The sequence below is a fragment of the Myotis daubentonii genome, chromosome 9, assembly GCF_963259705.1.
Source record: "Myotis daubentonii chromosome 9, mMyoDau2.1, whole genome shotgun sequence".
NCBI classification, from domain to species: domain Eukaryota; kingdom Metazoa; phylum Chordata; class Mammalia; order Chiroptera; family Vespertilionidae; genus Myotis; species Myotis daubentonii.
Genome location: NC_081848.1, coordinates 70022017 through 70049894, shown reverse-complemented (window position 1 = coordinate 70049894; position 27878 = coordinate 70022017). Strand labels below are relative to the sequence as shown.

Below are 27878 nucleotides of genomic sequence, written 5' to 3'. Positions count from 1 at the left end.
TTCCCAGTCTCTACTCCCCAGCCCTCTACTGCTGCCCATCAGGGTACCCCCTCCCCTCCTCAGACTCGGCTACTTGCAAATGTCAAGTTGCTCAGCACAGATGGAAGTATAGCTTTCTGGATAAAAGCAGAAGATTAGGAATCACAATGATCTGGCTGGAGTCCTCTTATGATATTGAGCAAGTCACTCAACCTACGGCAGCCTCAAAATGTACTTGTCTGTAAAACGAGAATAACAACTCTTTCACTGTGCTTTGTTGAATGAATGCAACTGGCCTGGGATGAGAGTAGTAAATGAGACAGTATACATAAGGAAATTATCACGTTGTTTGGCATATAAAATGCGCTCAATAAATAGTGGCTGTGGTAGAATATTGTAGATGATGTAATTGCGGTAGATAATTAAGATGACTTTGATTACGTGGTGATGCAGGCCGAAGGGTTGTCAGTTCTGTAGGTCATTGTCCGTAGTGACAGCAACCCTCCCCTCCCCCCACTCTCTCCACCCCACCCCCTGCCGGCCAAGCCCAGGCAGCTTGTTCCAGCGACAGGCCTTGAACAGGACGCAAACAGGAGATGCGCTGTCCCTCGAGACTCTGCCTGGTCCGCGCCCAGATCTCCGCGGGGAGCTCCAGCCAGCGTCACCCCACCGGCCCGCCCGCCGCTCGCAGGCCAGCGGACACATGGTGGGAACGTGAGGGGGCGGGGCTTGACTTGGCGCCGGTGGACCAATGGCCCGGCGGGAGGTTCTCAGCCAATGATAGAGATGCTTCAGAGCCCGAGGGGCGGGGACACAGAGAGGAGCGGCGGCGTCATAGGTCACTGGGCGGGTGGGGGCGTGGCCCATAGCTCTGACCCGGGCGGAGAGGCAGTGGCCGGTGCAGTCAGGGCGGCGATGGCGGCGAATGCGGTGACGGCAGCAGCGGCGGCCCCAGCCCCGGCGGCCGGCACAGATGGCGCCTCCTCAGTGCATTGGTTCCGCAAGGGGCTTCGGCTTCACGACAACCCGGCGCTGCTGGCGGCAGTGCGCGGGGCGCGCTGTGTGCGCTGCGTTTACATCCTCGACCCTTGGTTCGCGGCCTCCTCCTCGGTCGGGATCAATAGATGGAGGTGAGGGGGCCCGGGGTGGGGTCGCGGGCTCGGAGGGACGCAACCTAGCCTCTGGGGATCCCCAGGAGGGAGAGGTTCTGCCCGCCAGTTCCCACGGCCGGCCGGGAGACGCCACCTGGGGGAGGTGGGGCCGGGAGGTGGAGCCGGTCTCCAGAGAAGAACCCGGGACCGGGAAGCAGTTGGTCATCGCACCGATGGCCCGGGCGGCCCAGGGCTGGACCTCCGACAAGTGCTTCCGCACTGTGTCATCCTCTCTGGGCCGCAGACATTCCTGCGGGGCAGGGGTCATGATCCCCGTTGTGCAGATGAGACCTTAAGCCTCAGAGACACGGAGTTACCTGCCCAAGGTCCTGTAGCCAGTGAGGGGCACGGGGCTCTTCGTGCCCAGGGAGGGGAGGAAAGGAGCTATGGATTACGGGGTGAGGGCTGGGTCGGGTCTCTGAATCTATGGCACAAAGACGATTGCATTCTTCAAGTAGAGAGCCCATTGCTGAACTCCTGGCGGTCATTTCCAAGCCTCTGGATTGTTTGAATCTGTCCTTTCACCATCCTGGCTTCCTTCCCCCAAGACTGTCCTGCCGCTGAAGGTGTCTAGAGCAGTGGTTCTCAACCTTGGCTGCACATTAGAATCACCTGGGAATCTTTTTAAAATCCTGATTTCTGGGCCTCCTCCTCCGGAAATTCTGTTTCTTTGTTACTAATGTTGTGGCCCCAACCCATAACAAAGAAACAGAATTTCCGGAGGAGGAGGCCCAGAAATCAGGATTTTAAAAAGATTCCCAGGTGATTCTAATGTGCAGCCAAGGTTGAGAACCACTGGTCTAGAGACTCTGGCTTAGCATTAAATAGGGCCAGTGCCGGTCTCCCCTTTATTATAAACAACTCAAGGGCATGCTCAGTTAGAGGCACAGTGTGTCCTGAGCTTGAGAGCAGTAGGAGGTTGCTAGAAGAAAAGAAAAGGGAAAAAAAGGAACCGGAACCAGTCCTGGCCGGTTGCTCAGTAGTTAGAGCTTCGGCCCTCCGACCAAAGGGTCTCAGGTTCGATTCCTGGTCAAGGGCACAAATGACCTTCGGTTGCAGGTTCCCAAGCCCAGGTAGGGGCGCGTGCAGAGGGGGCAAGCAATTGATGTGTGACACATCGATGTTTCTCTCTCTCTCTGTCCCTCTCCCTCTCTTCCTCCCTCCCCTCCCCTCTTTCCTCCTCCGCTTCCCCCCTCCTTCCTTGCACTCTCTCTAGAAATTAATGGGAAAAATATCCTTGGGTGAGGATTAAAAAAAAAGAAGAAGAAGAAGGAACCAAACAAAGTATCACTTTCTCCTGCCTCTCCTTATTAGATTGATTTTCAAGGACAGTTAAGCCACTATGAATTAGCTTTTTAACAACTGGTTGCTAAGATTAGGGAGCAGCAAAGCTGATATCAAAGGCCCTCTTTGATGACTCCGCAGAATCATGGGAAAGGAGTAAGTGAGGCAGATGTATTTTCCCTGTAACCAGTGTTGAAAACCAAGGAGTGTTGAGACACCGTACCAGTCTCTCTTTAAAGTCATCTGGTTTGTTTGCGTTGTTCGGGGGGATGTTTGCTGGTGGCCCTGGTGCACTGATAGGCAGGGTTATTCCCAGGATACAGTGGCTCTCAGCACACCATTCTTTCCTCCCAGGGTGTGTGCCCTTCCAAGGGAGTAAGTGCTCCTCGCGGTGGGTCTATGAAATGCCCCCTTCTCCCATTTATGTAGAGGGAATGACTAAAATTAGTCCCGTGGAGAGCCTGCCCACACCATTTTCACCTGCTTTATTGCTCTGCCTCTGCTCCAGTTTCCATAGATAGGAGCTTGGGTTTGACAAACATCCTCAAATGGCCATCCCTACCATGGCCATTAAACCAAGCCTCAGACTTTGCCTGCCTTCTTGTGGCAGTGTGCCAGCCAGAGCAGAGTCAATAGAATAAGGCTACCTGCTTGTTACATTGTCACAAAGCAGTTTCTTCTTTTATTGGGTTGTGGGGGACATTGCATAGGACTGCCTGCTCCTTTGTGGTAGTGGAGGTTAAAAATCAACAACAGCCCCTAGCTGTGTGGATAGAGCGTTAGCCTGTGGACTGAAGGGTCCTGGGTTCAATTCTGGTCAAGGACACATGCCTGGGTGCAGGAGGCAACCAGTCAACCAATCAATGATTCTCTCTCGGCATTGGTGTTTCTCTCTTCCTCTCTGAAACCAATAAAAGTACTTTTTTTAAAAAAATCAACAACAAAAACTTGTTCATTAAATTCAGATTTGCTAGGAATAAGGTATTTATGGATTTTTGTGGGTCACCCTTTTGTGGTTGTGCTTTCCAGCCGCTGAAAAGAGAAAAGGGTATAGCAGCTGATGCCCGAGTCCAGTCCTGAAGTCAGAGGCTGAGCAGCAATGCAGATGTTATTTGAGCAATTAATGAGCACCAGACACTGCTCTAGATGCTACTAGGACACAGCAGGGAACAAGCATTGTGGTGTCCAGAGTCCGGAGCCGACATTTTAATGGAGGAAGACAAGTAAACAACCGTAATTTAGTAGGACTAAATGTCATGAAATAAATAAAAATAGGGGCTGAACTAGCGCAGTGGTTCTCAGTCTTGCTGCACATGGGAATACTGGAGGATCCTTAAAAGATGCCTGGCTCCTTCTTCCCCCAGCTCCGACTTAACTGTTCTAAGCCAGTGGTCGGCAAACTCATTAGTCAACAGAGCCAAATATCAACAGTACAACGATTGAAATTTCTTTTGAGAGCCAAATTTTTTTAAACTTAAACTATATAGGTAGGTACATTGCTATTAACTTAATTAGGGTACTCCTAAGGCTTGGGAAGAGCCACACTGAAGGGGCCAAAGAGCCGCATGTGGCTGGCAAGCCACAGTTTGCCGACCACGGTTCTAGGTGATGGCCTGGGCACTAGGGTTTTTAAGGCTCTCCTGTGGGGCAAGGCCTGAGAAGCACTGGACTAGAGAACCACAAACGTGCACCTGACAGCTTGGTAAATGTCTCAGTGCATTGGCAGGAAGGCTTTAGTTTTGGCATTCAGAAGAAACAGGTGAAATAATACAAAACAAGTCGAATTGGTAACTGCTCCTGGGCCTGGAAACACTCCTACTTCCCCCACCTAACCACACTCTCTGCTCCCATAATGAGATGGAGGGCAGAGCTGCAGACTGCTTTATGCACATGGTTGGGGGTTGGGGGAGTGATGGAGCCAGCAGTACCTCTGCATAGCTGCAGTGTGTGACTCTTCCGGTGGCTGTTTCTGGATCTGGGAGTAGTCTGGGAGAACTGTGCTGCAGCGTGACGTCCTAGCTCTGCAGACACTTCAGCTGCTGCCTCTGAGAAGCCTCCGTAGAAAGGGTGGGCCCTGGACCATCTGCTAGGGGGGGTGGGCACAATCTGTGATCTCTATTGTCCTCCTGCACCCTCTACCCTGCCTGCCTCACAGCATGTTGGGGCAAATGAATCAGATTAAGATAACCATGAATGGCACTTTCTAAGGTAAAAGAAGACCGAGACAGGCAATCAAGAAATATGTATATTTATTAGTATAGGGAAAGGACCAGCATACTCCTTGCCTTGGTGGTAGTGGGAAGTTTATGAGCTAATTGTAGCTGTATGTGTCTCAGGACTTTCTTTTGTGGAGGACTAGTTGGCTAAGTCCTTTATAGCCTTTTTATATTTTAATCCTCACCTGAGGGTATGTTTATTGATTTTAGAGAGAGATGAAAAGGGAAAGAGACAGAGAGAGAGGGGAAAGAAACATCTATTAGTTGCTCCCTTTACGTGCCCCGGCCGGAGATTGAACCCAAAACAGTTCGGTGTCCAGGATGATGCTCAGACCAACTGAATCACCCAACCATGGCAGCCCTTTGCCATGCATCTGGAAGGAGGTACTGCAGTGAGAACAAAAGAAAGGGAAAAAAAGATGGGGTGTGAGCAGCTTCTAGAGTTAAAAATAGGTACTCAAAATAGGCCCTTGTAGATACCTTTTCTCTCGCTAATGCAACTTAGATAGGTGCTGGCAACAATTCACCTCACTTTTTATTTAAGTCATTTTCTCCCTGGCTCCGTGCTGTACCTGCATTCAGGAGCTTCTGGGGTAGAGGGAGTTGGTAGAAATAAAGTGTCAGCCCACATGGCTCAGAATTAATAAATGATGTAAACTGCAAATTCCCAAGAATGCCGGTGAGAACAATGTGTCTCTCTTCCCAGCACTGGGCCTAATGCTGCTGGGCTGTCAGCGACGTGGGTGGTTCCTCCCTAGAATTCAGTCAGCAAGCAGGGGAGTGGGAGCCATAGTCCGTGGCTGGGAAAATTTGTTTTTCTCTGAGCCATTTGCACTGGTACTGAGCATGTCACTTTAAGGTTCTGCTGCTGAGGAAATGTTTTCATTTGCCCAAAAGAGATGAAAGGATTCATCTTCATCTTTCTCTTTGAAATTAGGAAAGAATAAATGTATTTTTACCTGAGTGATACTTAGGGATCAATCCGTGATATGGGTTGTGAGTTTGTGTTATCCTTTCTATGGGGTTAAGACCTTCTCTTACTTAGGAGAAATTAATGTCTATTAATGTTCTCTGTATACAGGTTGAGTGAGCCTGTGATATCATCGTAGTTAGATAACCCTGGCTTGAAAGCAGAGAAACTTGATCAAGGATGACCTGGACCAAAAAAAGAATTCACTATCATCCTCTCTCCTCCTATTAACAAATAAAATACTCCTCAGCACAGAATCTGCCGTCTCTAGGAAGGCCTTCCTTAAATATCTGCTTGTCTCATTGTCAGCCCAAGGATCTGCCTGCCTTATCTAAAGGGCTAGCCCCATGGAGTCATGAATTACAGGGTCCTCTCTGTATTCTTGGAAATGCCAATTTGGTTTTCTCCAGTGCTGTCTGCCCCTGGCTCCAGAGCATTTATGTAATGTAATTCAGTTGCACATGTTGTCTGATCTGAAGGGTGAGCTTTAACTGCTCACACAGAACCGTGTGCCCTGAATTTTGGCCATGTGAGCTCAGCTCGGAGTTGCCAAGGGTGAGCTACCAGCCCAAGCACTGCCATCTGCTGGGGTTCAACCCCAGCAGGTCCAGGGGTTCCCAAAGGCGTAGACGGAGTCGGCGAAGAAGGAATGACACGGAGACAGCATTCAGTTGATCAGCAGCCTAGCCAGGATCTCTAGCCAAGTTCTGGTCTGTATCTCCAGAGAGGTTCTGCTTTGGATCTCCAGGGAAGTTCTGTGGCCATGTTCCCTCGCTAGGCTCTCCAGCCAGGCTCCGTCCAGGCTTTCCAGCCAGGCTCAGTCACCAGGTTCTAGTCAGGTTCTCTTGCGAATTTCTGTAGTCAGGTTCAGTCCAGGATCTTTTGCCATGTTTTCTCCAGCGAAGTTCTTCTGTCTGTAGGTTCTGTGTAGGTCCTGTCTTCTTGGCTCTCTTCTAAGTTCTGTCTCCTGAGTTCTGTGTCTTGCTGTCTAGTTACATCTGTATTTATACCAGTTGATTCAATCCTAACAATCTCTATTACAAAGGTTAGGGTGTTTCTTATCTCCATTCCAGGGAGTAAAGATTATGTAGCTTAAGCATGATTGTTCATAGTTAAAGTGATTAATTACCTGCCTGGCACTTAGTTGAGGGGTTTTATTCCCTCCCTAACTTCAGGGGAAAATCCCTACCTGGGGATTCAACCTTTCTCGGAGAGGTGACCTTGGTTAAAACACAGCACCAAGAAGGTGAGCAAACATATTAAGAACCGTATGCCATATATGCCAGGTCCCTTGAAACAGCAAGGATGGACCGGCTCCCGGCAGCCATCTCCACAGCCCAGGCCAGTTTTCTTTAGAGCACCCCCTCATTGAAATAAAGAGAAACTGGCCAGGTGGAGAGAAGGACTCTACGGGAGCACAAAAGGCCCAAGCTTCTGTGCCCACACCTGCCCCAATGAGCATTTGTCCAGCAGCATCACTGCTCTGGGCTCCTTTGGTGTTATGCAAAGCTGTCACTTGGCAAGCCTCGAAGGGGGTGCTATAGCTGCGCTTTCTCTTTCTCTGGCTGCCTGAAGGCCGGGGCTCCTAGAGGCCTGTTGCCTTCTGGGGGGGCCATCCTGAGCCTCCCTTCCTGGAGGAGCCCTGCAGGGCTTGGTGAGAGAGGGAGTTGAAAGTAATAATATTTCTAGAATGCCACAGCAGAGGCAGAAACCAGGATCTCAAAGAGAAGAAAGTCAACTTATAAACAGAGCCAGGAGTAAGGTTCTGTTTTCTGGAACAGTGCTTCTGAGACTCACATGCAAAGGATTTACCAGGGATCTTGCTACAATGCAGAATCTGATCCTGGAGGTCTGGGATGGAGCTTTCGAGAGTCTGCATTTCGCCAAGCTTCTGGGTAGGTCACCATGTTGATCCTCAGAGGAGCAAGGGTCTGGGAGCAAAGGTCCTGGGCAGCGTAGCGTCAGTGCTCAGGCAGTGAGTCCTGGCAAGAGGCAGCGGGGCCTGGTGGTTAAGAAGGTAGATGCTGACACACACTGCCTGGGTTTGACTTCTGGCCATTTATTTAGGTGTGAGTTGGGCAAATTACCTAATCTCTTTGGTGCCTGTTTCCTCATCTGTAAAATGAGGCAATGTATGTCAAACAAGTAGAATAGTGCTTCATTTATTGTAAATGCTCCTTAAATGTTCATTGTTGCTATTATTATCATTATTGGCAGAGTTGGGCCTTCAGCTCCTTGCCTCAGCTATACATATCTCTTGTCAAAGATGAAAAGGATTCTCATGGGGTTATCTATACTTAAGAGATATTGCAAGGAATCTCTTCTTTTAGTACATGAAGTTTAGAAATAAAGTTCTATAGAAGGCGCTAGAAGATAGCTTTCAACTGTGCATGTCAGCCTTATTTACAGCTGCAAGTGGAAGTCCTATGCAACCTGGTGCACTGTGAAGGAAGAGGCCCCCAAAGCACACGGCAAGGACATTCCTGGGAGCCAGGTGGAGGACAGGCTGTCCTGGGGTTGTGTAATTATGTAATTTGTCACCAGTTATCTCTCGGCTTTCTGTGTGGCAGGGCCCAGGTTTCAGGTGGCATGAGGCTGTGTACATGGTTTTCTTATTTTCCTCCTGAGAGGAGCGGTGAGGTTTGGGAGGAGGCCAATGCAAGTGCGTCACTCGTCTCTCAGCTTTCCTTTCTGAGGGTGTCAGCTTTTCAAAAACAGAAATTCACAGAGGCAGACTTTTGGTTTGCATACACACCATTCAGCCAGTCTCCCATCGCAACCCCTTGGAGCAGTGATGGCGAACCTTTTGTGCTCGGTGTGTCAGCATTTTGAAAAACCCTAACTTAACTCTGGTGCCGTGTCACATATAGAAATTTTTTGATCTTTGCAACCATAGTAAAACAAAGACTTATATTTTTGATATTTATTTTATATATTTCAATGCCATTTAACAAAGAAAAATCAACCAAAAAAAATGAGTTCGCGTGTCACCTCTGACACACGTGTCATAGGTTCGCCATCACTGCCTTGGAGCGTCTCTGCGCGCTCTCTGTCTGATGCTTTGGACTCAGCTCCTGCTGGAATGTGGGCCTGTGGCATTCACACTGTGGGAGTGTTGCTTGCTGACATCAGAGGCAGCAGCGGGGGGCGGGTTCTAGTTGGCAGCCTGGGAGCAATCGCCGTGTTTGTAGTTAGGGCATGTGATGTGCTGGCCCAGAGGCACAGGGCTTTGCTGTGCTCAAAATAAAATCTGGCGATTCCCCTTGTTGTCAGAGATGGGTGGGAGATGCTAAGGGGTAGACAGCAGGAGTCTGACCTGTCAGGGCTTAGTCCCGGAGGAAGATCAGAATGTCAGTAGAATGCCCGTAGTCAAGTTTGTGTTTGTCAGAGAGAGGGACTCCAAACACATGAGGGCCTGCAGGATCTCAGGCCCTGGAGCAGTGTTTGTGCCACTAAGAAGCCTTAGAAATGGCGGACAGAGAAGAAAACAGTTTGGTAGTCTCCAATTCCAGCTTTGTCACTTAATAATTGTGATCTTAAGCAAATTACTAGTAATTACCCTCTCTGTGTCTCATTTTCCTCATCTGTAAAGTGAGGATAATATTTCCCTTCAAAATGTGTTGAGGGAACTAAAAAGAAAACACACTGACAATGCAAAGCAGTCATATAACAACATTGATAACGTTGGTCACCTTTGGGGAGGGAATTACATTCCTAGGGACTCCGGGGGAGGAACTTTTTACTTTGTACCGTTTTGTGCCTTGAACTTTGAACTATATGAATAGCTATCTGTTTAAAATGTTAATTTCATTTTATTTAAAAGTGAAACACATATTATAAAATGTACTGATGGAATTTCTCAGGAAGGTGATTCTGCCTAGCTGTACAGCTAGTAAATTTTTGTGGTCATATAAAAGAACTTCAGCCCTAGCTGGTTTGGTCTGTGGGCCAGAGGGTCCCAGGTTAGATTCCATTCCAGTCAAGGGCATGTACCTTGGTTGCAGGCTCCACCCCAGCTCAGACCCTGGTCTGGGCACATACAGGAGGCAACCAGTGATGTGTTTCTCTCTCATTGATGTTTCACTCTGTCTTTCCCTCTCTCCCACTCTCCCTAAAAAAAAATAAAAATAAATCAATGAAAAAAATATCCCCGGGCGAGGATTAACAACAATAAATACATTTTTAATAAAAGTAAATAATAAAACAATCTTGAAAGCATGAACAAATGCTAATTTTCTTTCCCTTTCCCTTGATGATCCAGATCTCGGGCTAGGTCACTTGAGTATCTGGAGTTCCCTACCCCAACCCAATCTCCATCCCCGAAAGCATGCGAGGTGCCTTCTAAGGCCTTCTCCCTCTGGATGAGAACCTGGTGGCCAGAGCCCTGGAGAGTGAACCACCTGCCAAACAAAACCCTGGGAAGTGGGGACCCCGCCCAGGCTGTGGGGCTGTGGCAGTAGACATGCACGCAGCCCAAAGCATGATCTCAGAAGGCAGGGCAGCTGTTGGACCCGGGTAGGTAGGATTTTTCAGAGCTAATGCGACTCTGCTAATAGGACCTCAGCCTTCCCTACCACACTATTGCACTTGTTTTTCTGATGGTTTTCTCATCTGTTCTCCCTTTTGATTCTCATAGCCCTGTGATGAGTGTATATTTACACACAGGGCCGGAGGCTGAGAGGAAAGAAGTGACTTATTTCTGATCACAGAGAAACAAGAGCAGAAGCAGCTCACATTTAACCCAGGTTTTCTTTATGCCAGGCACTGTCCTGTATGTTTTCATGCATTAGTTGATTTTCATTTCTTAGCAATTCTATAGTTGATGTTAGATAGGCACTAACATCAACTGCACACTGCAGGTTAGAAAACGAGCTAAAGAGGTTAAGGAGCTGCCTAAAGTCATGCGGCTTGGAAGTGGCAAAACCAGGATCTCATTGGTCTCCGACCATATCGCTGCTGACCTAGGCCCTAGGCCTCTGCGTCCTGGTACCAATGATGCTACTTGTTTGGCATAAACAGTGGGCCAGCGTCTCCCTGCTTGGTTAGGAGAAAGAGCCACTCCTTATGATGTCACCACTAACAAGGCCTCTGTGGGCTCTGCAGGTTCCTACTTCAGTCGCTGGAAGATTTGGACACAAGTTTAAGGAAACTGAACTCCCGCCTGTTTGTAGTCCGGGGACAGCCAGCGGACGTGTTCCCAAGGCTGTTCAAGGTAAGTGTGCAGAGTCTGAGAGAAGACAGGGAGAGTCCGCTCCCTGGGTTTCCCCCAAACTAAATGAGATGATATTGTGACCAAGGAAATGGAAACAGTCAGGGCTGGTCAGTTGCCGACAGAATGAAACTGTGTTAAGGAAAAAATTCACTGTAACCAGTGTCTTGCTGGAAAGTTCCCAGCTCAGTCCAGACATGGGGATGTGGCAAGTTATTCCACCCCCGATGCTTCCCTGGATGTTTCCTTGGCTCAAGTCTGCAAGATTTATTAGGGCTCTCCCCACGCCAGGAGTCTGAGGGCGAGGTTTCCTGTTCAGAGGGAGCGTTTCCTGTCTTTCTTTGCTCTGCTAATAGGGAACAGAGTCAGCCTTTCTGAGGGAGCTTCCCTGCTTCCCCTGGGGTGAGCGGCTGATCACATCTTCATGTGGGCACCACACAGGCCTGTTTGCTGTATCAGTAGCCAGCCCACTTCCCCCTCTCCCCCAGTCCCTTTATAAAGCTCATTTTAAAGTCCAGACAGAGGCAAAAGTACTCATGACAGAGGGCTCTAGGGTCCTCTCATCCTCAGCACCCACATTGTTTTTAGGCCCCTCTCCACCCAACTTCCTTCCCTATTCTTTCTGGGGGATAAGACAGGAGGAAAGGTTTGGCAGCTCAGTAAACACTTCATCATTCACTTCACCTCCCTGCACCTCCCCACAAATGCGCATATATAAAGCACGTGGTGCTGGTAATAGCCACCTTTCCTTCAGGGCTGACTATGAGTCAGGCACTGTTTTACGTAAGTGCTTTCCATATGTTAATTCCCTTATTTTTCACAGCAGCCCTAAGAGGGAATCCCTCCTATAGTTTCCCTGAGGAAACTTCACGGTCATGAAGCTAGGAAGTGGTGGTCTAGCATTCGAGTCCAGGCTCTGTGACTCTAAGTTGTGTTCTTAACATCCACACCATTAAACGTTTGCCACTCATCTCTCCCAGCACCGCCAAGGCCAACCTAGTACAGCCCAGAGACACAGATCAGTCATTCAAAGTATATTGATTGAGCTTCTACCATGTACTATGCCCCATACTAGGCACTAGTATAATGATGAATGAGACAGCATGGTTTTTGCTCTGAGAATTCACACTCTAATGGGGTAAACAGACAGGTAATGGGCAACCTCACTGCCATCTAATAAACGCTGTGATGGAAAAGGGCAAGGTGCAGAATCGTATTGAAGGAGAAAGTCAAGGAAGGCTTCTTGGAGAAGGTGTCATCTAATAGGACTTTAATGTTATCCACAAGGTAATGAGTATTTAACAATGTAACCTGTATGAGCTGCTAAGCCTGGTCCTTGGCTCATAGTAAGGGCTTCATAGATGTTTAGTGCTGTTACCCTTGGGCCCTGCTGGGCCCACACCCCAGGCAGGACCGAGTCAGGACCAGGCCAGATTCCCGGGGCTACTGTTGGCATGTTGCGCATGGCAGGACGTTTGCCCCAAGGGGCTGACAGTTGTAATACACCATCACCAGAGACTTTGCTTAGAATATGGTTTTCTTTTCGCTAGTTGCATGCTCTGTGGGTTATCTGTACAACCTTTCATAGGGCCAGCTTTCTTTCAACATTGCTAGAAAATCTAGAAATTTCTATCAGAAAAAAGTAAATACTTAGAAAAGAATTCCCTTCTTTTTTAACATGTGGCCTGTCTGGTTTGATTTCTGTGACCTCTGGACTAAGGCTTGTTCCTCCTTCCAGACTCTGAGAGCTGGAGTTTATTAGCTGTTTGCTGCTGGCCTCAGGAGTGTTGCTGTGGAAACCATTAGGACACTACACATAGTACAGGTCTGCCAAGAAAACTAGGCCAGAAGTTTGCAGGGCTGGGAGGAGCTCTGGGAAAGGCCTGCCGAGCGGGAGGGAGGAGGCAATCCCGTCCTCCACTGTCTCCACCAGTGAGTCAGTGCCTCTTGCTGGGGCAGGGCTCCCCTGAAAGCAGTGCATTTCTAGCCTCCTGCTGCATTCTCCTACCGCCAGGACACAGCAAGTGCACAGGGCTACCCACCTCTCCTGACTCCGCAGAGACCACTAGCCTCAGGCTCCGATGGTGCTGTGCCCTGAGCCTCGCCTCAAAGGCCTGTCCTCACACCTGGTGAACCTCAGGTGGTTTACTTCCCAGTTCCAGTCGCTGTCCCTAGTGTGTTCTGCAGCCCCTTCTGACAGGTCTCCAGACTTGCTCTGTTCCTTCCCAGGACGGAGCTGAGCACCCAGCACCCAGTACCCAGCTTCCCCCTCCTCCCCACACAGTGTTTCGTGTAACAGATTCTCTCTCCACAGGAATGGGGGGTGACCCGCTTGACCTTTGAATATGACTCTGAGCCCTTTGGGAAAGAGCGGGATGCCGCCATCATGAAGATGGCCAAGGAGGCTGGTGTGGAGGTGGTGACTGAGAACTCTCATACTCTCTATGACCTGGACAGGTAAGAGATAGGCCCAGGGCCAGGTTACCAATTGTGGGAGTTGGTGATTTATGCCCTTGCTGAGCAGAACTCAGGGCAGTGTAGCAATAGAGCCACCTAACACATGACGTATGGAGTTTTCTAGAAGCTGGAGGAAAATGGACGAGAGTTGGGTTCGTAGAACAGGTCACAAAGAGCTTTACCTGACTTGGATGCAAAGAGGCTCTTTAGGCCCAAGAGATGGAGTGGTGAGGATCCCCACTGAAGGTCTTCACAGACCTGCTCCTAAGATGCTCCAGTCCCATCCACTCCTCATATTCCCACTCCAGTCCTGCTCCTCAAAGGCTGCCCTCTACCCTCAGTGGACCCTAAATGTTACCCCTCCCATAGGATCTCTGTTCTTAGAGGTCCAGTTTCTGTACCCAGTACAAGTTCCCTGGGCTCCCCCGACTATCTGGTTTTCCAGGTCAGGCATTTAGAGATCCCTGCAGGGAGCTGATAACTAGAGTGGCCTCCTTCCCTGGGGACAGGCCTCTGTGCTTTCAGAGATTCGAGGAGGAAACCCTTTCCTCCCCTGCCCTGGCAGAGTTGTCACCCTCCTGCTGCTGCTGTTGCTGTTGCTGCCAATCCGGCAGCCACTGCTTCTCCCCACCTCCCTCTCCCCCGCCCAGTGGATAGCTGCCAGGAGGTGGGTCACACAGCTCTGCACGTGAGCTGAGCTCTCAGGGTGTGGAACTCCTCCTCCTGCCACGTGTGGAGGAGTGGGGAGGTACTGCAGGGCCTGCAGCCAGCCTCATATCTCCACTAGAGGAGGAGAGAGAGCCGCACTGAGAAATGAACTCACCCAGCCAGGCGGTTTGCGTAAGCTGCTTCTTGGCCAACAGTAGCCCCGGGAATCTGGCTCTAACCCATCCCAATTCATCTTTATATAAACAGCCCCAATTCTCCACTCTCCTATATCTTTTCTTATTACCTGAGTACAGCTATGTTTCTCTTGTTCGTGAAAAAATACTTTGTAAACTGCAAAATACCCTTTAAGTATTAGCTGTGCTATTAATAACCCCAGCCCCAGTCTCCGGTTTAGGGAGGGGAGGCTGTTCTGCACCTCTTTGTTCTAGAAAATTCGGGCCAACAAGGAAATGATTGTCCCACAAAGGAACACATTTGCAGCCCTTATCAAAGGCTTACTCTGCGGGGGGAGAGAGAGAGAGAGAAGGTCCACGGGGATTCCCCTGGCTGGGACCGCCAGGCCGAGTATCCCGAAGGCTAGTGGGGACTGAGTCAACCAGGGGACCGGGGATCGAGTCCCAGCGTGGCCCTGCCTTGCTCCATTACCTGAGGCACCTGCTCCAGCTCCCTGGGCTTCATGTCCCTCTCGGTAAAATGGAGGCGTAGCTGCCCTTGCCTCTCCTTCCTACTTAGGGCTAGCTATGAGCAGATAGGGAAAGGCACCCTCCAAGCCTTTGAAGCCTGGGCTCTAATTTTTTTTTTTTAAATATATTTTTATTGATTTCAGAGAGGGAGAGGGAGAGAGAGAGAAACATCAACGATGAGAGAGAATCATTGATCAACTGCCTCCTGCACACCCCCTACTGGGGATGGAGCCCGCAACCCGGGCATGTGCCCTTGACTGGAGTCAAACCCGGGACCTTTCAGTCCATAGGCCGACGCTCTATCCACTGAGCCAAACGTGCTAGGGCTGGGCTCTTCTTCTGGGGGGAGGGGGGAGGGACCTGAAATGAAAGGCCTTGTGAGTGACGCTAAGTGTGCTTTGGGATTCCCAGGATCATCGAGCTAAACGGACAGAAGCCACCACTTACCTACAAGCGCTTTCAGGCCATCATCAGCCGCATGGAGCTGCCCAGGAAACCTGTGGCCTCCGTGACCAGACATCAGATGGAGAGCTGCCCGGCCGAGATCCAGGAGAACCATGACGAAGCCTACGGCGTGCCCTCCCTGGAGGAGCTGGGTGCGTGCTTCTGCCTCGTAGGCCAGCACCTCCTTTTTTGTAAAATACCTATTGGTGTTTTCTTTCTTTGTCAAAGTAATGCATGTTATTATAGACAATTTAGAAAATAGAGAGAAATGAAAATGGAGATATCAATCACTATTTCCCATCACTCAGAGATAACCACTGTTAATTTTGGAATATGTCCTTCTGGTCTTTTTTCTGTTAGTACTCATAAGTAATCTTTTTTTTCTTCTTTTTTTTCCTCCCACTCATAAATAATCTAATGTTTCTTGTTCATGCTTCTGTATTTTGTACTTTTCCCTCTCAAATGATGTAGGCACAGTCTGGTACTGGCATCAGTGGGCTTTCAATACCAAGATAGCTAAGATTGCTTCTGTTGAAGGGGAGGGTCTCCCAGTCTCTCCGGTTACTGACTACAATACCCTTTCTCCCTTTTCTCTTCCTCCCCAACCCCCCGCCCCCCCCCCTTTTCTTTTTATCTGAACAAAGTTAGCTTTCTCACCTGAATACTGCAGTTGTTGTCAGTGAACCTGAAAGGGCGAGTAGTCCAGGATTATCTCATCTGCCTGGGAGGAAGGGTAGCTGGGAAGGGAAGGCAAGGGAGAGGAGAGGGAAGAGTCACAGTGGGAAGAGAACCAGGATGACCTAGAAAGCACTGGAACATTAAGAAATACCTCAGCCCCAGTAGCATCAAGAACCCACAGTTCAGTTCTTGCAAAACTCAAAGAGCAGACCAATGTGCCAAGACCTGCTGAGCTAACACTGGCAAGGCTGACCTCCACTCCTGTGACCTGCTCCTCCCCTTGTAGGGTTCCCCACCGAAGGACTTGGCCCAGCTGTTTGGCAAGGAGGAGAGACGGAAGCTCTGGCCCGCCTGGACAAGCACTTGGAACGGAAGGTATGGTCCCCATTTCTGAGACCCAGAGCTTCAGATGCTGGCACCCATGCAGTGGGGAGTATGGGGTAGGTTCATGTCTCTTGGTGCCTCTTAGCTCAAAGTGGTTGAAAAATAAAAAGTCTTTCTGCTGGCCATAGCAAGGACAGCAATAACAGCAGCTGCCATTAAGTGGGTGCGTACCACCTGCTGGGCACCAGGCTGAGCACATCTGGGTTAAGTACCTGCTTGCATTATCTCCTTTAATCTTTCAACAGCCCTATGAGGTAGGTATTCAGCTCTCTATTTTGTAGATTAGGAAATTAAGGCTTAGAGAGATTATGAAACTTGCCTAAGGTCACATAGTAAGTGGTAGAGTAAGATCTCGTTCTGTGTGATTCTAAAACTTTTGTTAGATTGCTTTCTTTCATCTGTGGACATGTTCTCCTTCCTAAGGGTATTGGATCAGGAAAGTCCATGAGATTAATTATTTTATGTGTATGTGCCCCCCACCACTTGCTGCGTCCTCTTCAAGGCATGGATTTCTATTTGCTTGGACACAGAGAACAGAGGCGCACCTCCCAGTGCAGTGAGAATTGGCAAGGGGAAGGAGAGGGGCCAAGGTCCCAGAGGCACTCCTTAACGTTGGCACCTGGCCCCCACCACCTTGGCACCAGGGTGCTCATGACAGAGCAGTCAGCTCCTCGTTTCCTGCTCCCTGCAGCTCCTGTATAGACTTGGTCCCTGGGTAGCCGCAATGCAGCCACAACCTCAGCAGCCCTATGACATGAGTGGGCTCATTTTTTTCTGTAAAGTGGAAGCCTCTTTTCCTTTCTTCTAATCACAGACCATTCTGTGCCTACAGAATTCTTTCATGTCTGTCATCTTATTTAATCCTCAGGAGGTGGGAAATGTGTTCTCATTTAATAGATATGTAGCTGAGGAATGAAACTTGTTCACCATCATCCCACAAGTTAAATAGCAGAGTCAGGACAAGAACTTGGGCCTCATTCATTGGCCTAATGGTGGTCCCATCGAAAATTCTATCATGAAGGGGTGAAATGTGTGCAGTGTTCAAGTCCTGGCTCCTGGCTTTCTGTGCTGTGACCTTAACCACCTAGTGCCTCAATTTTTCCCTCTGTAGCATCAGGCCTTTCCTTTCTTCTCCTTCTCTTTCGATGCAGGCCTGGGTTGCCAACTATGAGAGACCCCGAATGAACGCCAACTCCCTGCTGGCCAGCCCCACAGGCCTCAGCCCCTACCTGCGCTTTGGCTGCCTCTCCTGCCGCCTCTTCTACTACCGCCTGTGGGACCTGTATAAAAAGGTGAGCACTCAGTGAGGGCAGCCCGTCCACTCCAAGTTGCAGCCGCTTGGATCAGGGCCTTCCAGGCCATTCAGTCACCCCAGGCCTGGTCCTGGGGGTGGGGACTGGGTTGTGGATCCTGGAGGTGCTTACGTGAGCATCGTGTCAGAGAAGGTAGGGAAGAGTCGGCATTCAAGAACCTGCGGAGCCGAGCACAACCCAAACTGCTGATCCACATAAAATCAGGCTACCAGGCAGAACAGGACAGGCAGAAAGCCAGCCTCAGTGTGTCCGTAGAGGTGGCAGATCTGCTGGCAGCAGGTGGATGGGGGCGAGCAGGGGGCAGGGGGAGAGGCAGGAGGGCGAGGCTGGAGCCCATCCTCAGCTGAAGAGCACAGTGGCCCTCTTGGGCTTGTGTCCAGAGCATCAACAGGGGAAGCTGAGGAGTGGCTGCTGCCCGTCAGTGATGAGATGGCTTGGAGGGCTGCGTGCAGGTTGTGCCATACAGACCGTAGGCAGATCCTGTGGTAGTGCCCCCAGACAGAGAGTGGGCAGCACAACAACTGTTCAGCATCTGCGCTGTTTCACATTGCCCTGTCCTGGCCAATAGCAGGATTCCGTGGCACAGGGCGGCTTTGATGGTTTAGTGGGTAATCTTCTGATTTTATGAAAATCATGATTTGCTTGGAGGTCTGATCTAATTTCCTCATTGCCCCAGATCCAGGCTATTATATATAACTTATGTAACCAAAATCTAGACTGAGCAGCTTTTATATGTGGTGATGAGAAAGTCCCTTTGACATTCTAGAAAGCAGAGCCACACAGGGGCCCCTGAGGATGAGGATTACGAGCCAGTTTGGGGAGTTTGGTTCCCAGTGTGGAGTTCGGCAGCGATATCCTTTTCCACTGCCCACCTCTACGCAGCCATTCTCATTGCTCAGAGCAGAGCACAGCCGGGCCTGGGTTAAGCCTGTGGGCACACTGTGTGCATCACAAGCATGTCAAACTCGAGGCCCGCTGGTTGACATGCTTGGGAGGGGATAGTCCCTCACATGTCTAGGGAGTTTGGAGCAACCGGGTTCATGGTAGCTCCAAATTCCTTTGTGGGAGAGGTCTGGGGACACGTGATGAGAGCTGGGCAAGCATTTATGTCCCCGGCTCCTCCCACCCCAGGTGAAGCGGAACAGCTCACCCCCCCTCTCCCTGTTCGGGCAACTCCTGTGGCGAGAGTTTTTCTACACGGCAGCCACCAACAACCCCAGGTTTGACCGCATGGAGGGGAACCCCATCTGCATCCAGATCCCCTGGGACCGCAACCCTGAGGCCCTGGCCAAGTGGGCCGAGGGCAAGACAGGCTTCCCTTGGATTGACGCCATCATGACCCAACTGAGGCAGGAGGGCTGGATCCACCACCTGGCCCGGCACGCCGTGGCCTGCTTCCTCACCCGCGGGGACCTCTGGGTCAGCTGGGAGAGCGGGGTCCGGGTGAGTGCCTTTCCGTGGGGCCCGGCCAAGGGCAGCCCCCTCTGGGCTGGGGGATGGGGTGGGATCCCTGGGCCAGGATATCCCCTCCAAGTCCTCCTGGCAGGCACAGAGGGCCTAGATGGGGCTGTCCAGCAGAAGGGCTTTGGCTCTTCTCCACGGGGCATGTGGTGGCTTGGGGTGAACCGTGGAAGTTGGTACTCAGGTCGGCTGAAGTCCCACCCGCCCATCTAGGTGTTTGACGAGCTGCTCCTGGACGCAGACTTCAGCGTGAACGCGGGCAGCTGGATGTGGCTGTCCTGCAGCGCCTTCTTCCAGCAGTTCTTCCACTGCTACTGCCCTGTGGGCTTCGGCCGCCGCACGGACCCCAGTGGCGACTACATCAGGTGAGGACGTAGACCAGCTCTCTGGCCACTGGCCACTGTGGCCTCCTAGGATGGGATACCCTTGACCCTTGGACGGAGGGTCTGGTGTTCTGATGGGTTATCTGGTGTGTGTGTTTCAGGAGATACCTGCCCAAATTGAAGGGGTTCCCCTCTCGATATATCTATGAGCCCTGGAATGCCCCAGAGTCAATTCAGAAGGCAGCCAAGTGCATCATCGGTGTGGACTACCCACGGCCCATCGTCAACCATGCCGAGACCAGCCGGCTCAACATTGAGCGAATGAAGCAGATTTACCAGCAGCTGTCTCGCTACCGGGGACTCTGTAAGGAGCCCCTACTCCCCTGCCAGCCCCCGGGTCACTGAAAGGAAAGGCAGCACCTGTAGGCTGGGGGCCAAGGGAGGGATTTCCAGATACTTGTCCAGGGAGACTGAGTGCTGTCTTCCAGGCTGTTACATTGACTGCACCTGGGCTGGATCAGGCCTCTGAGTAGTCAGGGGAGAGATGGAACCTCAGTGTCATGGCCCAGAACCCCCCACCTTGTTTTCACCCCTGCAGCTCTCTGCAGTCCTGTGAGAGTGTATTTTGATGGCTCCCCTGCCTCTCCCAGGTCTGCTGGCATCTGTCCCGTCCTGCATGGAAGACCTCAGCAACCCAGTGGCAGAGCCCAGCTTGAGCCAGACCGGGAGCATGAGCAGTGCAGGTGAGTAGCAGCTGGCCTGTTGCGGTCTTGCCCATCCCGAGGGCACTCAGGACCACCGCCAGCTCCGTCACTGAGGGCTGATGACAAAAGCCAAAACGAATCGGTGCCCCAGTGGAGCTTCTAGTGCCCTTGGGGCAGACAGAGTAAAGGGCCATGCAGATCATCTCAGATATCGGTGCTTCTGGGAAAAGGAAATTGAGTGACCTGATAGGAGAGAGGCTGGGGCAGGGGGGTTACTGCGGGTTAGCTTAGAGCGGAGTAATTAGGGAGCACATTTCTGAATAGGGATCAAGTAGTGAGCAGGGCCAGCTTTTCCAAAAACAGAGAAGAGCATTCCCAGAAAAGGGAAAAGCAAGAAGTAGGAACAAGATAGGAACAAGCTTAGTCCATTCAAGAAACAAAGGTAGGGAGGCCAGTGCGGCTGGCATGTCCTCAGTGAGGAGATGGAATGAGAGAGAGGAGGACGAGATGTAGCAGGAGCAGCATTGTGTAGGCTTGGTGTCCACGAGGGGCATTCGGATTCTGTCATCAACACACTGAGAAGGCACTGACAGATGGTCAGCAGGGTGGGGTGTGATCTGATTTATGTTTTACAAAGCGCATTCTGCCTGCTCTATGGCGGGACAGTATGGGCAGGAGCGAGTACAGGGAGGCTAGACGGCAGGCGCTGGCAGCATGGCCCAGTGGTGCCAGGAAAGGAGAGAAGTAGACAGACTTGCCGCATTCTTATCTTCCTCCCTGGGCTCTGGGGTGAAGGTCCATGAGGTGAGATTGGCAAGAACTTCAGGGCCTTTTCTAGTTTGCTCAGCAAGGCTGGGCCAGGACACTGCTCATTCCTGCTTCAGGAGGCACATCCAGGGTCGCAGAGGGAATTCCTCACCTTCAGAGCAAGGACAGCAGACAGGCCAAATCAGGCCTGGAGCCCGGAGGTTTGGGGCCCAAAAGCTGGCTCTGCTGCCAGCGGGCCTGGTTGTGCTCTCCTTGAACCTTTCCAGGCGAGGTCATTGCTGAAAGGAAGGTCAGGGGTTAGGCCTGAGGAGCCGCATTGCATTGGTGACAGGCTCCTGCCCCTAAAGAGCTATCACTACACGGTTTCAGGTCATCTTGGCTCTACACACAGCCTGTGTGACACTTTGACCTGCTTCCCCACAGGCCCCAAACCACTACCCCGTGGCCCAGCATCCCCCAAGCGCAAACTGGAAGCAGCTGAGGAGCCGCCTGGTGAAGAACTCAGCAAGCGGGCCAGGGTGGCGGAGTTGCCCGCCGCGGGGCTGACGAGCAGGGATGTCTGAGAGTGAGTGGCAGCTACTGACGTTCAGCTCCAAGAGGGAAGGTGGGAGAGAGGTGGGGGCAGGTGTGGAAAACGACTTCCCTTCTAACTGAAGGCTGAAACCCAGCAAACTAGATTAAAAGTTGGTGGGAGGGAGCTGCATGATTTTTAAGGATTTCAGATAAAAAAATTCTACCATTCTGACTTCTATACCTTCTAAAATGTAAAAGGAAATTTTAAAGTAAAGCTCTTTCTTTGCCAGCTAAGGGGGGAAAATTGGGGAGGAGGGGCTCTTTCTACTTTTCAAAGTGAGTCAAATCTAACAAAAAGAAAGCAGAGACCCGGATGTGAAGCTGTGGGAGAACTGGCCCTGTGGCAGGGTCTGAGGATGCTCCAGGCCCCTCTGCCATCACCCCATAGGCTGCGTTCTGTAGGCAGGCCAGGGGAGGGCAGCACTGGCCTTCAGAAGAGAGGCTCGCCCAGCCTGGGCCCCCCCCACCCGCCACCCCAAGGACTAGTGCCCCAGCTCCACTCTTCTGTGCCTCTGACAGCCACTCCTCCATTCTCACTTTTCTCACGGCATTGGCTCTGTGCTTTCCTGTTACCATTCATCTTTCTTGGAAACCTCCTGAAAGCTGTTTTTTTTAAAAGCAAACCTGCTTCCTCCTTCCCTAGAGCAGGAAGAGCCTTTTGTGCCTTTCTTGGAGAAATGTAAGTTATTGTCCTCTTTGAGTCATCATCTCAGGCTGTTCCTTATGCACCATGAGATCGGAGGGTGATTGGCTCCATGGAGCCCATTGATTCTTATTCCCAAACCCCTCTGCTTCAGGGCTGGGCAGGGCCTGCTGGTTTGAGCATCCAGGCGTGAATGCGGTGAGACAGCAAGTGTTTGATGTTTGTGCTCTTTGCCCCACCAGGCTCGTTGCTGGTGGACAGATTTTTGCTATCTTGTTCTAAGGAGCACCAGCAGCCTTAGATACCGCTCTCTCAGTTATCTCTTAGCCCTGTGATACTAAGCAAAGTTCATCCCATTTTACAAATCTGAAACTTGCCAGGCTAATATTCCGACTTTTAGGTGAGAAGACCAAAGAACAGAGAGGTTAAATGTGTAGATCAAGGTTGCTCAGTAAGCCTGAAATTCAGCATGAAATTGTTGCCAACGGGTGTGTGAGAAAGGGGAGCATAAGACATATAAATGTGATATAGTGTGGATGCCTCTCTTCATTTTATCAAGAAAATAGAAGCTTTCTCAGAATACCCTCCCCGGCGTTTCACATTGGTCTCAAGAGCCAGAACTAAGTAAAAAAGTCACCCCAATCCTGCTTTTGTCCAGATTAGTTTAGACCATTGGCTTTTCAACTTGAGTGAGCAATGGAATCCTCTGGAGAATGTGTTAAGCCACAGATTGCTGGGCCCCACCACAGAGTTTCTGATTCAGTAGGTTTGGGGCGGGACCTTAGAATTTGCATTTCTGACAAGTTCCCAGCAGTTGATGATGCTGTTCTGGACTGAACTTTGAGACTCACTGACGTAGGCCAACCATGATCCATGTCTTTGCCAGGCCCACGCCCATGACCCACTGAACAAAAATTGGGTTCTCTTAGCCAGGAAGTGTGCACAGCCAGGAGTGTTACATAAGACACACGTGTTGCATAGGAAATGGTAGCAATGATGATGATGATGATGAGGAGGATGATAATGATGATAGATATTGTTATCATTATTTCAAAAGAACATAAGGTAATAGGTGGATCAGATCATGGAGTGTCTTAAATGTCAGGCGGGTGATTTCTTGGTTTACTCTCTGGGAGCTAAAGGCTTTTGGAACAGGAGAGTGAAATGATAAAGCTGGCATTTTTGGAAGATGGACCAGGCATTGGGCTGGGACCCACAGAGGAAATGGGGGCGGGAGCGAGCCAGCTGAGAGGCTGTAGCAGTAGTTCCCAGTGACACTGCGGGGATGCAGAGGTCAGTGCCTGTTTCTTGCCTCATAGTCCAGGAGGTTGTCCATCAGCCTAGTCCTTGTGTCTCCTCTCTTCTCCCCTCAACCTAGCACAGTACCAGGGTTCTGTTACCTCTATGTGGAAATTCCTAAACACAGCCATTGCCTTCATCTTCAAAATTACTGTCACCAGCTGATTTCTCTTCGAGCCATTTTTTTCTGACTCTCCATTTCTGGCAGCAGCCACTTCTGCCTTGATCCAGAAACTGCCCTTGTCATATCTGAGCAGTATCCCAAAGGCCTCATAGGACCCTCACATGGCCTTCTCCTCCTCCATCTCCTCTTCCTCCTCCTCCTCCTCCTCAGAGGGGAAGTGTTCAGGCACCCAGTGGCATCCCAGCAACAACCTTGTCCCTGGGCTCTGTGGCCCATGTGGTTCACTCATCCCAGTTCTCAGTCTGAGCATCCCCAGAGCAGCAGACAGAGGAGCTTGTGTCCCTGGCAACTGAGCAGCCTCCTGAATGTTCCTTTTAACACTTGTTTTTCTCTTTCAGCTGCAGCGCTGTGGCTCCGTGAGCAAAGCCTGGGTGCCCGAACAGCCACCACGGCAGCAGAGAGCAACCGGCAGAAAAGCTGATCGACAGATCAAGCGAACGTGTGTGTGTGCGCGCGTGCAGAGGAAGGAGTGTGTGCCTATTTGCGTGTGCATGCCTCTGTTTACACTCTTGTGATTCTGAACACTGCCTGGGCTGGAGAGGTACCTGTAACAGCTTCACCTCAGTCTTCAGACACCAGGTTAGAGGTCAGGGCTGTGATTTTCAGCCACCACCTGTCCCTGCGAGCCAGCTGCCTTGTCTAAACAGAAGAGTAGGGCCATAGCTGTGACTCCAGCATCTGCCCCTCCCCCAGCCCTTCCTTCCTCCCTCCTCACATCAGACTGAGAAGCAGGAGGGCAACATTTCTGGCTCTTATCCAGAGCGTGGGATTCTAGAGGCGGCCAGAGCCCTGCTGAGCTCCTCCCGACCCTGGACACAGTCCCCTAGCTTGGTTTCTTTCTTTTTTAAAAATTCCCTGTCACTGGGTCCCCCAGACCCTTCCTCAGGCATCTAGGACAGAGCACAAGGCTGTGGGCAGATCTGTAAACTTTCCGTCGTACAGAAGTGCGTACGCCAGTACCTGTGTGCACGGCCGGTACTGTAGACGGAGCCTAGGACGTGCATCCACCTTGGGCTCCCAACCTAAGGTTAGAAATAGTATCCCAGCTCTCACTGCTCCTTCTCTAGAAGCTGAGAGCCAGCCTCAGAGCTGACCATGGAGACCCAGGGCCTCCACCAGGAGGAGGCCAGCTTCCTAGCTCCTCTGGCCACACTCCAGGAACCACAATGCTGCCATTGAGGCCAGCTGACACCTATCCAGGGGAGCCATTCTAGTCTGCTCTGCAGTCTTCCACAGCCTGCCCAGGACTGATCAGCTTCCAAGCTGCCATGTTAGCCCTGCCGGGAGCTGGGGGCCAAGGACCCAGGCAGATGGACTCGGGTGGGGACTGCCAGGCACAATTGGTTAAGGTCTAAGTAGAGAGCCCACCCAGCAACCAATCCAACACACCAGAAGCAGCAGGCGGGAGGCTTGACCCAGAGAAACAAAGTCCTTACATTCCAGGAGTGGCCTGTGCCTCCCACCTCAACCTCCCACTGTCGAAGGCCTGTCTTGAGAAAAATAATGGAAAGAAGGACTGGTCAGCTGCAGCAAGTCTTCTTTCCACCCTGTGGCCTGTACTTGAGCCACAAAGTATGAGTGTGTGCGCGTGTGTGTGCGCGTGTGTGCGTGTGTGTGCGCGTGTGTGCGCGCGTGTGTGTGTGCGCGCGCACGCGCACGCGTGCACTCATAGCTGAGAGGCTAATTCCTCTGGATTTTTGTCTTTACATGTAACATTAAGCTGGCCTCTGGGCCTTCTCCTCTACCTCCCTGTGACCTTTCCCAGCCTCCTAGCTGTTAACTCCCTGGGCCCCAGCCCTGTCCCTCACTGTCCTCTGTCCTGGGACCAGTCCCTGGGCTCAGGCCCATCCCCGTTAGCTGCCCAGCACACTGACAGGCTTCTTCCTGAGATTCGCTCAGCCACAGAGCTGCCTCTAGAGTCCAACTGTTGTATGTATGTCACCCTCCCTAGAACTGTCCCGTATCCTGTGGGGGAGCAGGGCACAGGTGACGGTGTGTATCTGAAACCTTTCCCTAAGCCCCAGCCAGGAGGAAAGAGAACTGGGGACTGTTGCCAGAAGGGGACCAGAGCAAGCCTGGAATGGCTGGTCTGAAAAACTGAGAAGGCCAGAGGGCTTAGGGCCAGGTCATATTTATTTAGCAGCACCTTCACATATCAGGATGAGCCCCCTCTCCCGCCTATATCATGATGGCTCTCTTCCCTAAGGTATAAGTTGGCCAGACCACATACCCCTACTTCATCCTCCCTGGTATGCTGGCCCATTCCCAGTGGAATAGAGTGGTCTACTCCAGGAGCTGGGCAGAGTGAGGTGAGGAAAGGGTGCATCCAGGGGCCTGGAGTTCCGTGATGGCTTTGTGCTCCCCTCTCCGGGCCCAGGTGTCCCTGGGGGCTGTTGCAGAGCGTTGCCCCAAATCCTGATCCAAGGGCCAGCAGGGGAAGAGATGGTCACAGGCTAAATGCACTTTATATAGAGATTTTCTGTTGCTGGGAAAGTGTTTCTCCCACAGTTTGTGAACATTCACCTGTTTCATAAACGTCTGATCCTGTCTGAGCAAAGCTGTGCTGTCGTCAATCTTGTGGGAGGTCCGAGGACGGAGAGTAAGGCTGAGCCTGAGCGAAGCCTTAAGCCAGACCATCTTGGTTCTGCTGGAACCAGGAGCCTCTCACCGCTCCTGGGAGGTGTGGTTGGGGAGAGAGAGGAAGGGGGAGACTCCTAGGTGAGCAATTGGAGCACCAGATCTTTGTCAGTGTTGGGGGTCCATCAGCCAGGATGGTACGGAGCACTCTAGGCCCAGGATGAGGTTCCTGAGTGCTCTCTGCATTGGCCCAGCCTTTGGTCTGCTTAAACCCCCCAAGCTGGGGATCAGTCAGGCCCTTGTCCATCCTTTACCTCATCTCCACCTCTTAAGCCAAAGCTGTGTGGTGCAGAAGGGATGCACGCCCTCTAGCTTTGGTTAGGTGGCCGAGATCTGCCCACAGCCAAGACCAGGGCCTGGATGCTGATTGTCTCATGCCATCTGACCAGAGTGGCCCTCTCTGTGCAGTGTTCATGGGCTTTCCTGTGACCAGTGGAAGTGAGAGCATTAGCCCACACGCCAGCTTCCTGTGGGAAGGGGCTCAGGCAAGGACCAAGCGTATCACAAGCTGCCCTGCAGGGAGTGAGAAGGGAAAGGGAGGGACTTGACCCTGGGACTTGTTTCATTCTTGGCTCTGCTTTGAAGCCCCCGGTGGCCCCTTCCCTTTTCCCTTCTCCTGGCTTCTATGTAAAGTGGCCCTGGCTTAGCCTCGGGAGCCAAGAACAAGGGATACCTTTGTTCCTGAGAAAAATGTTTTGGAAGATGGAGTTTTCCCATACACACACACACACACACACACACACACACACACTTAACCTGAGATGCCCCCTATTTGAGACAGACACACACTCTAAGGAACAATCATTAGCTGTGATGGTAAGATTGCTTTCCTGGGAGGAAAAGCCAGGCACCATAGCAGTAGGTGGTAACTGTTTGGGCAGTGAAAGGAGTCTGGGCCACGATAGCAGGAAAGGTAAAATGGCCATTCCTCTGGGCCTGGGGCAGGGAAACCAAGGCCTTTGGCGCCATGTATAGGGTATCTGTTCTTGGGGCTGGAGCTGGGGGTTGTTTGCTGAAGGCCTGGTGCCTGCAGCTCTTTTCTGGGTGCTACATTGAAGGAAAAGGGGGTGATTAACCAGTTGGCAGTCCAGGTTTGTAAATAGGGTTCCACAAGCTGTGAAACAGTTTGCTCCGCCCCTTCTTCAGGGAGGGGTGAAGGACAGGACCTGTCTGGTTGTCTGGAGTGGCCAGAGAAGCCAGTGAGGTTTGGCTAGCAGCTCTATGACTCACCAAAGCTGGGGCCCTGGCCTCGGCCAGCAGCCTGCATGTCCAGCAATCCATGCTCTGTGACAGAACTTGCAGAACTAGCCTTAAGGGAGAGAAGACCAGGAAGAAACAAATCACAGCCTAAACCTGATATGGATAGAGGTGCTGGAAGGAGCAACAACAAAAAACACCAAAAGAATCACAAGAAGGTAACTGGGGTTGGGGAGGGGGTAGAAGGAAAGGCCCAGAGTCTTAGAGTGTGAGAAGCCATGCCTGGCTGTCAATGGTTGACATTGACCTATGAACCAGAAGTCACAGTTTGATTACCAGTCACATGCCTATGTTGCTGGTTCGATCCCTACTTGGGGGTGTGCAGGAGGCAGCTGATCAATGATTCTCCCTCATCATTGATGTTTCTCTCTCCCTCTCCCATCCTCTCTGAAATAAAAATATATTTTTTAAAAAGTTGCCGAAACCGGTTTGGCTCAGTGGATGGAGCGTCAGCCTGTGGACTGAAAGGTCCCAGGTTCGATTCCGGTCAGGGGCATGTGCCTGGGTTGTGGGCACATCCCCAATAGGGGGTGTGCAGGAGGCAGCTGATCGATGTTTCTCTCTCATCGATGTTTCTAACTCTATCTCCCTT

General features: G+C 51.3%; 1 protein-coding gene and 1 long non-coding RNA gene across 4 annotated transcripts; one reads left to right on the top strand and one right to left on the bottom strand.

Moving 5' to 3' along the window:
• The first annotated feature begins 858 nt into the window (after positions 1 to 858).
• On the top strand, positions 859 to 27425 carry CRY2 (cryptochrome circadian regulator 2). 3 transcript variants are annotated; one of them, XM_059709568.1, is made up of 12 exons: positions 861 to 1109; positions 10704 to 10812; positions 13124 to 13266; positions 15030 to 15214; positions 16027 to 16115; positions 17276 to 17416; positions 18569 to 18880; positions 19112 to 19263; positions 19383 to 19585; positions 19872 to 19964; positions 21117 to 21258; positions 23731 to 27425. In XM_059709568.1, exons 1-11 carry the CDS (start codon positions 895 to 897, stop codon positions 21254 to 21256), a joined length of 1782 nt encoding a protein of 593 aa, XP_059565551.1. In that variant the 5' UTR covers positions 861 to 894; the 3' UTR covers positions 21257 to 21258; positions 23731 to 27425. The 3 variants fall into 3 exon arrangements, with proteins under 3 accessions (XP_059565552.1, XP_059565551.1, XP_059565553.1); XM_059709570.1 differs by lacking the exon at positions 10704 to 10812 and having other exon boundaries at positions 975 to 1109; XM_059709569.1 differs by lacking the exons at positions 10704 to 10812; positions 13124 to 13266 and having other exon boundaries at positions 859 to 1109.
• LOC132241229 (uncharacterized) lies at positions 4646 to 7826 on the bottom strand. Its single transcript, XR_009454466.1, has 2 exons — positions 7413 to 7826; positions 4646 to 5017 (listed from the first exon to the last, which is right to left on the bottom strand). It is a non-coding gene; the product is annotated as an uncharacterized LOC132241229 (long non-coding RNA).
• Positions 27426 to 27878: the final 453 nt, after the last annotated feature.